At 37.6% G+C, this 13,690-nt stretch overlaps 1 protein-coding gene across 1 annotated transcript in view; it reads right to left on the bottom strand.

Moving 5' to 3' along the window:
- Positions 1–10,977, bottom strand: part of LOC119794843 (potassium channel subfamily T member 2) — a 51,775-nt gene extending 40,798 nt beyond the window's left edge. The window contains exon 1 of the mRNA XM_038302552.1: positions 10,533–10,977. Within this exon, the coding sequence (XP_038158480.1) occupies positions 10,533–10,621 (89 nt within the window). The 5' untranslated portion in view covers positions 10,622–10,977. The remainder of the gene's footprint in view (positions 1–10,532) is intronic.
- Between the last annotated feature and the right edge of the window lie 2,713 nt (positions 10,978–13,690).

The raw sequence follows: 13,690 nt of genomic DNA on the forward strand, positions 1-13,690 counted from the left end.
TCAGGGGGAATTTATCGTCTATCTGATTAAGGGATGTTTGCAGTAGAAGATGTCTAAAATAAAGGCCAAAAGGCTTAAAGACCATCAGAGACAATCTGTTCGCTGCCTCTGTTGTCCACACGGCCTCAGGCTGCTGCTATCATAGAAATTAAATGCGACGGGATACAGTCACTTAATGCCAAAAACGGAATCTATCTGTACTCTAAGAACAACTTAATCATCCTCTGGCAGATTTAGGCTTTGAATTATAATTTAGTTTGATCAATAACATTATTTTGACTAAATGTTATATTAATATTCTGAGTTAACATTTCAATCTGACAGAGAAAGCTAAAGAATATACATAATGTTTAATTTTTAACAAGGAGAAAACAAAAATTCCTTGTACCTGCCATAGTCAAAAAAATTAAGGTTAATTGGTTGCACTAAAGTAACCTTAGGTGTACCGTAACTGTGTTTTTCCTGTTTGGCCAGCTGAGTGAGAACCGCCAAACTTACTAGCAAAGTGAGGTCAGTTTGTTGTAAAATGAGAATATTCTCCTGGCCATACAAGTTATTTTGCAAAGGGTTAGCTTTAGGGCTAAGGTGTGAATGTAGTTTAGGGTTATTGTCAGGATTAGGGCATAGATAGGGTTTAAAATGACTGAAGATCAATGGAAGTCAATAGGAGTAAACGCATGGTTCTCACTGTTTATAGCATCATGAGAATGAGTGTGTGTGGTTGTCCTCAGTGTCTCTATGTTGCTCTATGTTGGATTGATAAGCTGTCTGAGGAGTATGCTCCTTCTCTACAGTCATACATGTCGCAGGAACTGCCCCTCTGAAAGCTTTCACCAGTAGGTAGATAAAGAAGATTGGGGAGTTTCTGACTCTCCTCATACATTGTGTTTTTACCTTTTCATAGACAAAGGTTTCTTTTTTGGCCGCATTGACCAATCTGTATCTTTAAACCAACATGTAGCAGATACTCAATACTTATTTGACATCTGGTCATGATTGTTCCTGACTATTTTCTGTTGTTTAAACAAGTTTCTAACTTTTTGTAGCTATTTTATCCAAAGGTTACTTGTAACTCTAAACTATATAATGGATTGTTTCGAAAAAGGACCAATTTATTTGGTAAAACCAATATTGGTGAGATTAACCAATTTACTGGTCAGAAACTAACCAAGATATTGGTTTTGGATCAACCAATTTAAATGATTAACTAAACAACCAATACAAATGCCAACTGATTGTTTACAAATCTAAATGTTCTGCTGTAGTTAATTGTAATGTGTAATAGTTATGGACCTAGTGGTATCAGTGGCATTTTCTGCAGGACTCTGTCCTGCAGCTGCAGGGTTGCTGGTTGAAGCCCAACTCCAGCTTTCACTGTTGATACACATAACAACAATTTTTTTTTGGTAAGAGGGACCATATTTTATTGGTTTGACCTTACCAAATACGGATTGGTTCACAAACACTACTATATGAAATTGATTGTTTTAAACAAAAATATTGGTTGGACAAATAACTACAAAACAGACTGGTAAAATCCAATTTCAGGGTGTAAAGATTTTTTTAAGGGTTAAAATACACCTTTGCAAAAAAAAATGGCTGTTAAAAATAAAAGCTCATTTTTCCTCATTTAATACTTAATACTTATTTAAAACAAAATGAAATATGACAACATGCCTAATTAACTTATCAAATTAGTATGCTATAAGTAAGGCTGCTCACAAAATAAGTGGATGTGCAACACCATTTTATCCACGACTTTCTGTATAGAAACAGCTCCAAGTGTTACATTAACAGACATGAATATTGGCTTTATTGAGGGCTCATGTTCCACACTGGCCTTGCTAGATCAAGACCAAATTTAAAGAATTAAGAGTCAAGTAAAAAAACTGATGGTTTAGCACCAATTGAGAGGGCAGTTGAGTGAAGATGTGGAGGCGACATCCAGTAAGAAATTGTTTTAGGGATGGAAGCCTGTAATTTGTATGGTAATCCTGGAACACTCTAAGCTCTCTCGAATTTCAGTTAACAAATTAGTCATACAAGCCAATCTCAGATGAGAGTCATGTATTCATTTATGGACTTGTTATGTGCTCTTTAAAGAGCACAAGTGTGGAAACCCAGTAATAGTTTTCTATTATATTGCAAATGGATAAGTTTGGATTTTTATCAAGAAAAGTTTTAACCATTCCCAAGATTCATCATGTGCAGGATACGACCTTGTTTCTGTAAATTGCGACAGCTTCTGGCATCAGGTTGGAAAATCTTAAACCAGACAACAATAACACAACAATTTCAGGATGATTGAAAATGATTGAGGTAAAAACAGAGCAGCTTGTTTTATTCTCAAAATCCTTAACAGCCTAGAGAAGACTTGTACTTAATTGTTTAGTCATCTGGCATTTCCTCCAAACAGAAGCCTCTGAGTCACAGGCAGAAAATATAAATGTTGGTCTGATCAGAAAAGACACCAGAATGTTCTCTCTTCCTGGAAAGTTCTGCAACAGAAGGATGAGAATTTGCACGCTGATCCTTTCCAATGCAAAATTACGGGACGCTAGAAATGGGAACAGCAGCCTCACAAAAAAAACAAAACAAACTCTCAGTAGAAGTTTTCACATTGCTGCAGAGGTATACAGAAAAGATATTTGAGATGCAGCTTAGATACAAAAATTTAACTCATATTCCTTATTATAAGATTGCCAGTGTTTATTTCTGTAAATTTAATAATGGAAATTAAACAGATTTGTAATACAAAGTAGATATAAACATGATTTATAGCTGCTTATCCGTACAAGTTCCAAAAGGCTGGTGCATAACAAAAGTGGCCATTTGGATTAAAGCAAGCAAGGATTCACCTTGGACATGTTTCCTCAGGCTAACACAGACACACAGCACAAACAACCAGGGATACATATACTCATCTGAATGACAATGCTGATCGACTAGTTAACAGCCATGTGTTTGAACTGTAGAAGGATGATCCAGATCACAAACATTCAAAGGGAAACATGGAAACTCTGCAGAAAGACCCAAGGCCAGGATCCCAACCCAGGATCTTCTTGCACAGAGGTAACAGTGTTGACACCCATTTCATCATGCAGCCCCACTGCAGATATACAAGCATATGAGTTCCACTTTTGGACTTTAATTAATCTTTTAATGATATTCAAAATCACAGAGATGAAGCTGCTTTTATGTTTTGGTCAAATATGCCAAAAAGATAAAAGGTAGATTTCATTCAATTTATTGCATAAAATACAGGTGCTGGTCATAAAATTAGAATATCATGAAAAAGTAGATTGATTTCAGTAATTCCATTTAAAAAGTGAAACTTGTATATTATATTCATACATTACATACAAACTCATATATTTCAGATGTTTATTTTGTTTAATTTTGATGATTACAAATGACAACAAATGAAAATCTCAAATTCATCATATCAGAAAATTAGAATATTGTGAAAAGGTTCAAAATTGATGGCCCCTGGTGCCACACTCTAATCAGCTAATTAACTCAAACCACCTGCAAAAGCCTTTAAATGGTCTTTCAGTCTAGTTCTATAGGCTACACAATCATGGGGAAGACTGCTGACTTGACAGTTGTCCAAAAGACGACCATCGACACCTTGCACAAGGAGGGCAAGACACAAAAGGTCATCGCTAAAGAGGCTGGCTGTTCACAGAGCTCAGTGTCCAAGCACATTAATAGAGAGGCGAAGGGAAGGAAAAGATGTGGTCGAAAAAAGTGTACAAGCAAGAGAGATAACCGCACCCTGGAGAGGATTGTGAAACAAAACCCCTTCAAAAATGTGGGGGAGATTCACAAAGAGTGGACTGCAGCTGGAGTGAGTGCTTCAAGAACCACCACACACAGACGTATGAAAGACATGGGTTTCTGCTGTCGCATTCCTTGTGTCAAGCCACTCTTGAACCACAGACAGCGTCAGAAGCGTCTTGCCTGGGCTAAAGAGAAACAGGACTGGACTGCTGGTGAGTGGTCCAAAGTCATGTTCTCTGATGAAAGTAAATTTTGCATTTCCTTTGGAAATCAAGGTCCCAGAGTCTGGAGGAAAAGAAGAGAGGCACTTCATCCACGTTGCTTGAAGTCCAGTGTAAAGTTTCCACAGTCAGTGATGGTTTGGGGTGCCATGTCATCTGCTGGTGTTGGTCCATTGTGTTTTCTGAGGTCCAGGGTCAACGCAGCCACATACCAGGAAGTTTTAGAGCACTTCATGCTTCCTGCAGCTGACCAACTTTTTGGAGATGCAGATTTCATTTTCCAACAGGACTTGGCACCTGCACACAGTGCCAAAGCTACCAGTACCTGGTTGAAGGACCATGGTATCCCTGTTCTTAATTGGCCAGCAAACTCTCCTGACCTTAACCCCATAGAAAATCTATGGGGTATTGTGAAGAAGAAGATGCAATACACCAGACCCAACAATTCAGAAGAGCTAAAAGCCACTATTAGAGCAACCTGGGCTATCATAACACCTGAGCAGTGCCACAGACTGATCGACTCCATGCCACGCCGCATTGCTGCAGTAATACAGGCCAAAGGAGGCCCAACTAAATACTGAGTGCTGTACATGCTCATACTTTTCATGTTCATACTTTTCAGTTGGCCAACATTTCTATAAATCCTTTGTTTTTATTGGTCTTCAGTAATATTCTAATTTTCTGATATGATGAATTTGAGATTTTCATTTGTTGTCATTTGTAATCATCAAAATTAAACAAAATAAACATCTGAAATATATGAGTTTGTATGTAATGTATGAATATAATATACAAGTTTCCCTTTTTAAATGGAATTACTGAAATCAATCTACTTTTTCATGATATTCTAATTTTATGACCAGCACCTGTACATAGCAGAGGTAGAAAAGAGGTTTTAAGAAATGCATGGAGAAATTTTCCACTAGAAAGAATAGATACCCAAGTGTGAAATTAGTCATTAAATAAAACGTATTCTTCCCAAACTCTACACTAAAATCTCATTTATAAAAACTCAAACAAAATCACATCCCACTGAGAGTCATTCTGGAGTCGTTTTCAAAAGAGAGAGAGAAAAAACAACAGATCTGGAGCTTCTTCAGATGCAGAAATGAGTTATAGAGGGAGGGCTGAGCGCTGAATAAGGGTGATAAACGAGACACACAAACACACACCCAGAGGGAGAGGATAGAGGAGCAGACTGGGCCCACTAAGGGTGACAGAAGAGGTATTCCTGTGTTGAGTGATGTAAGATTTTTTTTTTTTTCCCTGAAGCAGTGCAGCCATGTGTGTCAGGGAGATAACTTTTGTGTAAACATACTGAGATTCTGATGTTTGCGGTTGGATGGACTCCTATTGGATAAAAGAAATCTGAGGAAAAGCACCAAAATGAAGGATGCTTGAAATGAGGAATAGTACTCCTAGATTTATGGACCAAGGCAGATAAACTCTGTGTGATTCAGCTGTAATTAAGTTTCTGTCACTATCAATCACTGCTCTCAATTTCCCTCTAATCAGTCCATTTCATAGCTGTGATTACTCCCCAGGCACTGACATCAGCACATTGGGCCTCTGCTTGACCACTCTTCCCGTCACCACAACTGTGGGAATATCAGCATCTGTGCGTGCTGACAGCTCCAGCACAAGCAAATATTTAGCCAAAAAGAATGACAGATATGCAGAAATTCAAATAGGACATTTTAGGTAACTGTACAACCCATGCTGCAGAGTCAAAATGTAAAATGGATGCAAAATATTTTTACTTTTTTTTATTTTTATCATCTGAGCATAAAACATTGAGTAGGATTGTACGGCTTCCAAACTGTCTCTCTAATGTGTTTTACTGGTTATAGTACTGACTCATTTGAGCTGTGTTTTTTCAGACAGATGGCTTCTCATTTTATAAAAGAAATCGCTGCAATGATGCAGAATTCACAGCTGAAATCAGAGACAGTGAGCCACCAAGTCCCTTAGGCCGAAAACAACCCCAGCTGGTACAAGAATCTTCTGCTGAAAATATGTCTACAGTTCTGCACCATATTTGTTTACAGCAATAACCAGGGAACTCATCTGCTGGCAATTGTAGGTTTGCTCCTATGAAGGTCACATCTGTACCATCTTTTTACTACCATATGCACTTACATACTGGAGATAATATGGTGGCACAAACAGACAAAATAGTCTCAGGTTGAACTGAAATTAAATTATCTTTAGAATCTCATTTAAAACGAAACCTACAAAAAATTGTTTAATTTCAGCTAATGTGAACTGAGAAATATTATTGATACTAGCATGAACTTGTAACTGAGAAGCAAAGCTTTCCAGAGAGTCAAGTAAATACTAGTCCAAATAGGTGAAATAAAGCAAACCTTTTTTTTTTTTTTTTACAAGATTGTACCAATTTTGCATATCTCAATAAACAGGCAAATATTCTTATAAGGGGGGGGAACTTTTGCAGAGTTATGGTTGTGAAAATCAGCTTGTCCAAATGTTTCATTAACGTTACAGAGTAAATTAGCCTGACAAAGTTTTAGAGGAAACTGTTGGACAACTGCAGGGCCAGAGACAGGGGCCACCCCAGCACCGCCTTGTTAAACTTTGAGCATCCTGTTCATTTCTTGAAATGCCAATAGCAATATACTAGATATAAAAAAACAGCACAACTTCTACTTTTGTCTTATCCTCTTACAGATCTATTTTTCCCTTTTCTTTTTCCCCAGAATACCAAGAATTTTGAAAACGAGTGGTTATCACCACAGATTTCTCCCATTAATGCCATTTTCACCATGTCTCCCTCTATGTTGAATGAATCATGAACTCTAAGCTTAACTGACATCTGGACTGTGTTGTTCTGAGTTCTTTTGTGACCCCCGGATGTTTTATTGATGTGTTCTTGCTGTAGTTTTGGTAAGCCAGCCACTCCTGTGTACATTTACTTTTGTCTCATTTTTTTTTTTTTTTGTCAATTTGTGAACAGGGCCTCTATTTATTGAATTCTACAACACTTATGGAACAATAGTAAACATCAAAACCTATTAGAACAAATGACCCATGTAATATTAGCCAATGGGTTTCAAAAACTTCAAACAGAAGCAAAGGGCCTCTATTAGGATGAAAATATTGTCGATTTTAGATGCAGCCCAATATGATCCTATATTGGCTAATATTGGACCGATATCTAATATTTTCATCGGATCGGGACATCCCTATCAGATATCACAATTTGCTTGGTGATCTGACAGACTAAAGCTTGACAAAGACAAGTAAATCTGTCTGGGCAAAATACCTAAAACGTCAATATTTTGTTTTAGTTTAAAATACCAAAACAGCCACAAAATTCTCAAACAGCACTATAATTTATGTTACCATAAAAAATATATAAATAAATAAATCTTATGACCAGAATTATAAAAGAAATGTTATAACATTTAATTCCAAAAAAAGTTAAAAACCAAACCACTGTATGTGCAGAAATGACCAAACAAAAGCCTTGTGATGGTTTAGAAAATATGCAAATTGAGGAATGACAAGGCTTTTTTTTTTTTTTGGTCTACTCTATAAGCCTGAATGGACATTTTGAGAAAGCTTTCTCGTTTGGAAGCAAAATGTCTTTAAACTTGAAAAAACATTCCTGTGGTTTGTTTTTTTTTTAACTTTTTTTTGGAATGACTAGGACCTGGATGACTGAAAATCTTCACCAGTAACAACATGTAATATTATAACACCCTTTACCTTGTAGTGTATGAAGGACCAACTCTGCCATATTTAAAAATAAATACAGAAATAAATAAATGCTCAATAAATGTATAAGCATACAATTAATTGCCAACAAAAAAGTGAGACATAAATGTATATAACTCTTAATTAGCTTCTTTATTTATTTGCCTTTGTAATATTTACCTTATTTATTTTTCTGTCCTTTATAATCTTCAACTTTATTTTTTAATTACTTATATTTTTAAGTATTTATTTATGTGCATGTTATTATATTTTTGTCTGTTTTATTCTTCCTTTGTATTTTTTTACCTTAGTTATTTCTTCGCCGCTGTTTATTTCTCTCTGCCCATTTTACATTTCTCTATGCATTTCTATGTCATTATGCAAATGAGGAGGGGGTGTGTCCTAGAGAGTCAACTTCTGCTCATTGGTTGGCTTGGCGGTCCATCTTCTTAACTCACAGAGCTCAGAGTACTAAGTTAAATGTTCTCTTTTCTGTTGCTGTTGTTCAATAAAAGTACGTTTTAAGATAATTTGAGGCGAGAACCTTATACTTTTAAGCATCACCATATGGCCCATTCACAGATTTAATGCGTAATTTAAAAGAAAATGTGACGAACTTGAGAGGACCGTGGCAACCAGCGGAGCACCGAAGCTGACGGCAGCCAGGTCTATAGCCAGGCTATGATGGCAATTTTTTGTTGTATTTGGCAAAGTTTGGCAAAGTCCCTACTCAAGTTCTGACTTCAGACTCGACATCAGACTCTCCTCCTGTAGATTCGACCGATGTAGTAAAATGCTAACCAACACGCTTCACACACGGCTATGCCGAGAGAGGGCCGCTGCAGATGGGCTGTGGTCGGACCTGGCTGCCGTCCGCTTCGGAGCTCCGCTGGTGCCGCGGTCCTCTCAAGTTCGTCACATTTTCTTTTAAATTACGCATTAAATCTGTGAATGGGCCATATGGTGATGCTTAAAAGTATAATATTCTCGCCTCAAATGATCTTAAAACGTACTTTTATTGAACAACAGCAACAGAAAAGAGAACATTTAACTTAGTACTCTGAGCTCTGTGAGTTAAGAAGATGGACCGCCAAGCCAACCAATGAGCAGAAGTTGACTCTCTAGGACACACCCCCTCCTCATTTGCATAATGAGATAGAAATGCATACAGAAATGTAAAAAGGGCAGAGAGAAATGTAAAAAGGGCATAGAGGAATGTAAAAAGGGCAGAGAGAAAAAACAGCAGCGAAGAAATAACTAAGGTAAAAAAATACAATGGAAGAATAAAACAGACAGAAATATAATAACATGCACATAAATAAATACTTAAAAATATAAGTAATTAAAAAATAAAGTTGAAGATTATAAAGGACAGAAAAATAAATAAGGTAAATATTACAAAGGCAAATAAATAAAGAAGCTAATTAAGAGTTATATACATTTATGTCTCACTTTTTTGTTGGCAATTAATTGTATGCTTATACATTTATTGAGCATTTATTTATTTCTGTATTTATTTTTAAATATGGCAGAGTTGGTCCTTCATACCAAATTACCCCCCCCCCCCCCAAAAAAAAAGAAAAAGAAAAAAAAAAAGCAACGCCACCAAAGGGATGCCAGCAAAGGATCAATTTAAAGAGTCTTAAGCATTCAATATGGTGGCAGTAGTAGTTCAAATGACACTGTGACCATTCACTAGACATGTTTTTTTCTCTTCTTCAGAGGGATGATGTAATTTTCCTGATAGAAAATCCCTCCCTTTCTCACTGACTTAGAAAAAACAAATCAGATCTCTCAAGTCATCCTGCAATGGAACATCAGTCCTTGGGCTGAAGCTCACAAATTACAAGAGGCCACAGGAGCCACAGCCAGAGACAGCAAAGCGGCTCAGCCTTCCGCTGAGCAGCTAGTGGTGACCCACAGGTCAGGAAGGAGATAAACTGCATGGCATTTTTTCCCTCATCATTATGTAAAACAAATAACCAAGACCCAGAAGCTGCATTGAGAGGAACAGAGTGTATCTATGTCAGGTGGACATCTAAACAGGACTCCTGCTTTGTGTGGCAATGTTTGGACCTACAGGCTGGCAAGCAAGTTCGCCCAATTATCTGATTTTAAAACACCCACTCAAGACCACAAGCAACAGCTCTGGTCCTGGTTTCCACCTAGCAACAAGAGACATAAGGCTTGGGTAAGGGGGGAATAAAAATTTCCATTTGGCAGCAAAAGAAAAATGAGGTTATTAAAGCAATTGATTTCATCCAGCACGTCAAAAAACGTTGCCCTGCAAATAGTTTGTAGGCTAGGGTTAATTACCAGATGTCCAGAGCTTCCATTAAAGGTGGCAGATGTACTTTTAGCCTTTAGAGATGGGAAGTAGACAAGAATAGCTCCCCGACTGTTTTCATTCTGCTTCTGGTTGCTCATTGTCGTTTATTTACTTGTTTTTTCCAAACCCAGCCTTTTTTTTGTAACAATAACGCACCATGTAGACATTTTTTATCCAGATACTGGCTCTTTATTTCCCTTTTGGTTTCAAATTCATGAATTTGAATATGCCCAGAGGTGGTGTGTTGATGGCAGATAACATTAGTGACACATAGGGAAATGTGTAACTCTTTATAACGTCCAACTGGTTTAAAGCTGCTAAAAAAAAACTTGAAACAGTAATCCCTGGATGTTATTAACTTCATTAAGAGAGGAGCAGCAGGCCACTTTTTCTTCATCCTGATTCTCTGTGGTTTCAGAGATGCGCAACAGATAAAAGCGCGCCGTGCGTAAAAGCTCCACGCAGGCAGGCTGGTATCTTACCTGTCATCGGTCTGCCAGTCCCCGAGCAAAAGGTCTCGGAACCGGTACCGAGGGGGCAGCGGTAGCACCTCCTTTTCAAGTTCCACCATGGTTCACCTCCTCAGAAAACAGAGCTGGTGAGAAAACACCACCGTAACCTGCGCCTCCAAACCAACAACTCCGCTTCTCTTCCTCCTGCTATTCACAACGTAAATGAAAGAGGAGCGCATTGATCCGTCTCATGGCGCTGTCTTCAGCCTCCCTCCTAGAGAGGAAACCTTCTTCTTCCTTCGCCACAAAACGGGAGCTTTACTTCTAGTCGAAACGAGGCAACAAGTCGAGGAAGCGATGCTTGGAGGGGAGGGAGGCTCCACTCTCAGGCTGAGCGCAACTGGTGGTCTCTTCCAGCAGCAGCATCCTCTCTGTCTGAGCTCCACATGGACGCTCTGAGGGCAGGCGCGCACACAGAGGCGGACAGTTTGCAGATGCAATAAAAAAAAAATGGTGTATTACAGCATCAACATTTAAAAAAAGGCGAAATGCGCCATATTCAGACTGAACTCTGACCTTAATACTGTTCTGCAACCTGTCCAACCATCCACCTTTGACCGACCTACTAGTCCCTACCAACAATTAGATGTGAACAACATGTTTATAATTTACAATACAGCATTGATGCAGCAGTAGAGGACTTCTGGATGGAGAAGTTTTTTATTTTATATATATATATATATATATATATATATATATATATATATATATATATATATATATATATATATATATATATATATATATATATATATATATATATATTACAACTTTGGTATAATTCCTGCTTTAAGTGAACTAAAGGCATGTTTTAGAGTCTCTCTAATCGATTACTACATTTGTTGACATTGTTTCAATAATAGATTAATCTGATAAATTGTTTCAGCCCTAGATAAAATACATGAAATGGGTTAAACAGAGTAACCACTGCTTAGATGTATAGCTTTTAGAGCGAAGTTAATGTTCTAAATGCACAGTGTCAGTTCCTCTTCTAGCTCCATTGCTCATGTAAGCAAAATAAATTTATTTGGCATCCATTGAATCTATTATTTTGTTGAATGTTGAATATATTATTTGTTTTAATGATACAAAGAGAACATTTAAAAGATAAGAGTGGAGTTTACCTCTGTTTACTTCTGCACAATTCTGTATCTTCAAAAGAAAAAGGATAAATCAACATATACTAGCAGAAATATTTGGACTATATTTGGTTAAATAGGCACATATTTATTGTCTTAGTTGCTGTTAATTTCAAATGCAAACCCTTTCAAAGCGGAAAATAGTCCTAATTCCACATTCATTAAAGCCAGTGATGCTTCAAACATTGAAAAACAGCATCTAGTGTGTATAGTGGGTATAAAATTTGTATAAGTGTAGCAAGAAATGCTTCTTTTCTCTTTAAATGAAATACACCGAGCATGCATATTTTTGCATAGGACCATCAGACCAATAGTGTCCCTACCAAAGCTGAAATCAAACCTACGCCCTGGCTTTGACCCCCAAGAATGTCAGTCACACCAAGGAGGCGTGCAGAGGCGCGTTTTTAACTGCATGTACCAACTAAATAGTCATTTCAAGTGAGTACGGTAAGCTATAATTAAGTTTAGAACAGCGCAGCTGAAATATACAAGAGAACTCACCGGCTGATTTATTGCAGAGCTTAAATGGTGTATATTCATTTGAAGACATTTAACATGATCTTGCATGGTTTGCCAACTGAGCTCAGAGCTTCTGTTCTCTCATCCATAAACTGAATATAATTAATTATACCCAGCTGAGGTGGAAGATGAGGGGAAATCAACTCATTTCCATTTTAGAGATATAATCCTATCAGAAATAACACTGATTAAACAATATAAAAGTTTTTTTCTTTTAATATATAGTTTTTAAAAGCCCATATATGTTATTTCAACTCATTTTTCACTAGCTCACATTTTGAATGAAACAGCCAAGGTCTCTGGTATATTTTAGCTCATAGACAACCCATAAAAATGAAATGGGATTAATCTTGGAGAGCCTCGGGTCATAAGAGAAGGAGTAATGCAATTCAAATGGGGTACTTAGGAGGACTGACAACAGATGTTATTCAAATTAACCTCCATTAATTAAAATGAGTCCTCCACGATCTGACCCTGACAAATTAACACTTATATGAGCTCAGGTGTTGATCCTATCTCAAAACCATTTAAAACCATTTAGCTTGTACACTTCAATTTTTCCTCTCCACTTTCATTTGACTTATTTACTTGTTTTTTTTTTTGTACACAGAAATGATGAGGATAATGCATCCATTTTGCCCTCTGGTGGCCATCATGGAGCAAATGTATAATTAGGGGGGCCACATGCCAAAGGCATGGCCCACCTATTACTATTGCACATATTTATTCCTCGTATTATTAGGGGGGCCACATGCCGAAGGCATGGCCCACCTACTACTATTGCACATATTTATTCCGCATATTATTTTTATAGCTTATAGTTCTCCTCGCCACCGAAACTTCGGCACCTAACTAGTCCCGCACGGTTTGGCGGATCGGGCCCAAAGTTGGCACACGCGTCGGGACCAATGGTGCGATGCGTGCTTGTATAAAACTTTCTCATTAGTCTGACGGTTTGCGAATTATTAGCGAAAACGTCGCAAATAAAATCCCATAGGAAATGAATGGGGAGAGGTAAAAAAAAGCATAAAAAACAGCGGGTCACTGTGTCGCCATACCTTCACCTAGAAAAACAGTTTAAAGCTCAGTTTGTAGATAAATCCTTCGTCTGCATAAAACTGAAGACGGCATGTTGATAACTGCTACGGTTTTTGTATAATCAGACCTCAAGCGCCACAAAGTTTTAGCAAAATCCAGCCTCCTAGAGTGGAGACACTGAAAATTTAGAGTGTGAGGCAGCCGTTTTTTTAAGACCCCAAAACATTTTAAACTCGCCCTCACGGCCACATTTTTATAGCTAGAGTCACCATTTTTGGTCAGTTTGTAGACTGAAACCTCTGGACCCACACAATGTCTTTGGAATTACGGTAGGATTAATTTTTTCCTTTTAAAAAACCCCCAGGGCCCCCTAAGTCGTCAAAATCAGAGCCGTTTTTCATTGGTTTTGGAGCAGGAAAAGGGGAGAAAAAC

This window comes from Cyprinodon tularosa, unplaced genomic scaffold, assembly GCF_016077235.1.
Source record: "Cyprinodon tularosa strain WSP-4 unplaced genomic scaffold, ASM1607723v1 ctg495, whole genome shotgun sequence".
Classification (NCBI taxonomy): domain Eukaryota; kingdom Metazoa; phylum Chordata; class Actinopteri; order Cyprinodontiformes; family Cyprinodontidae; genus Cyprinodon; species Cyprinodon tularosa.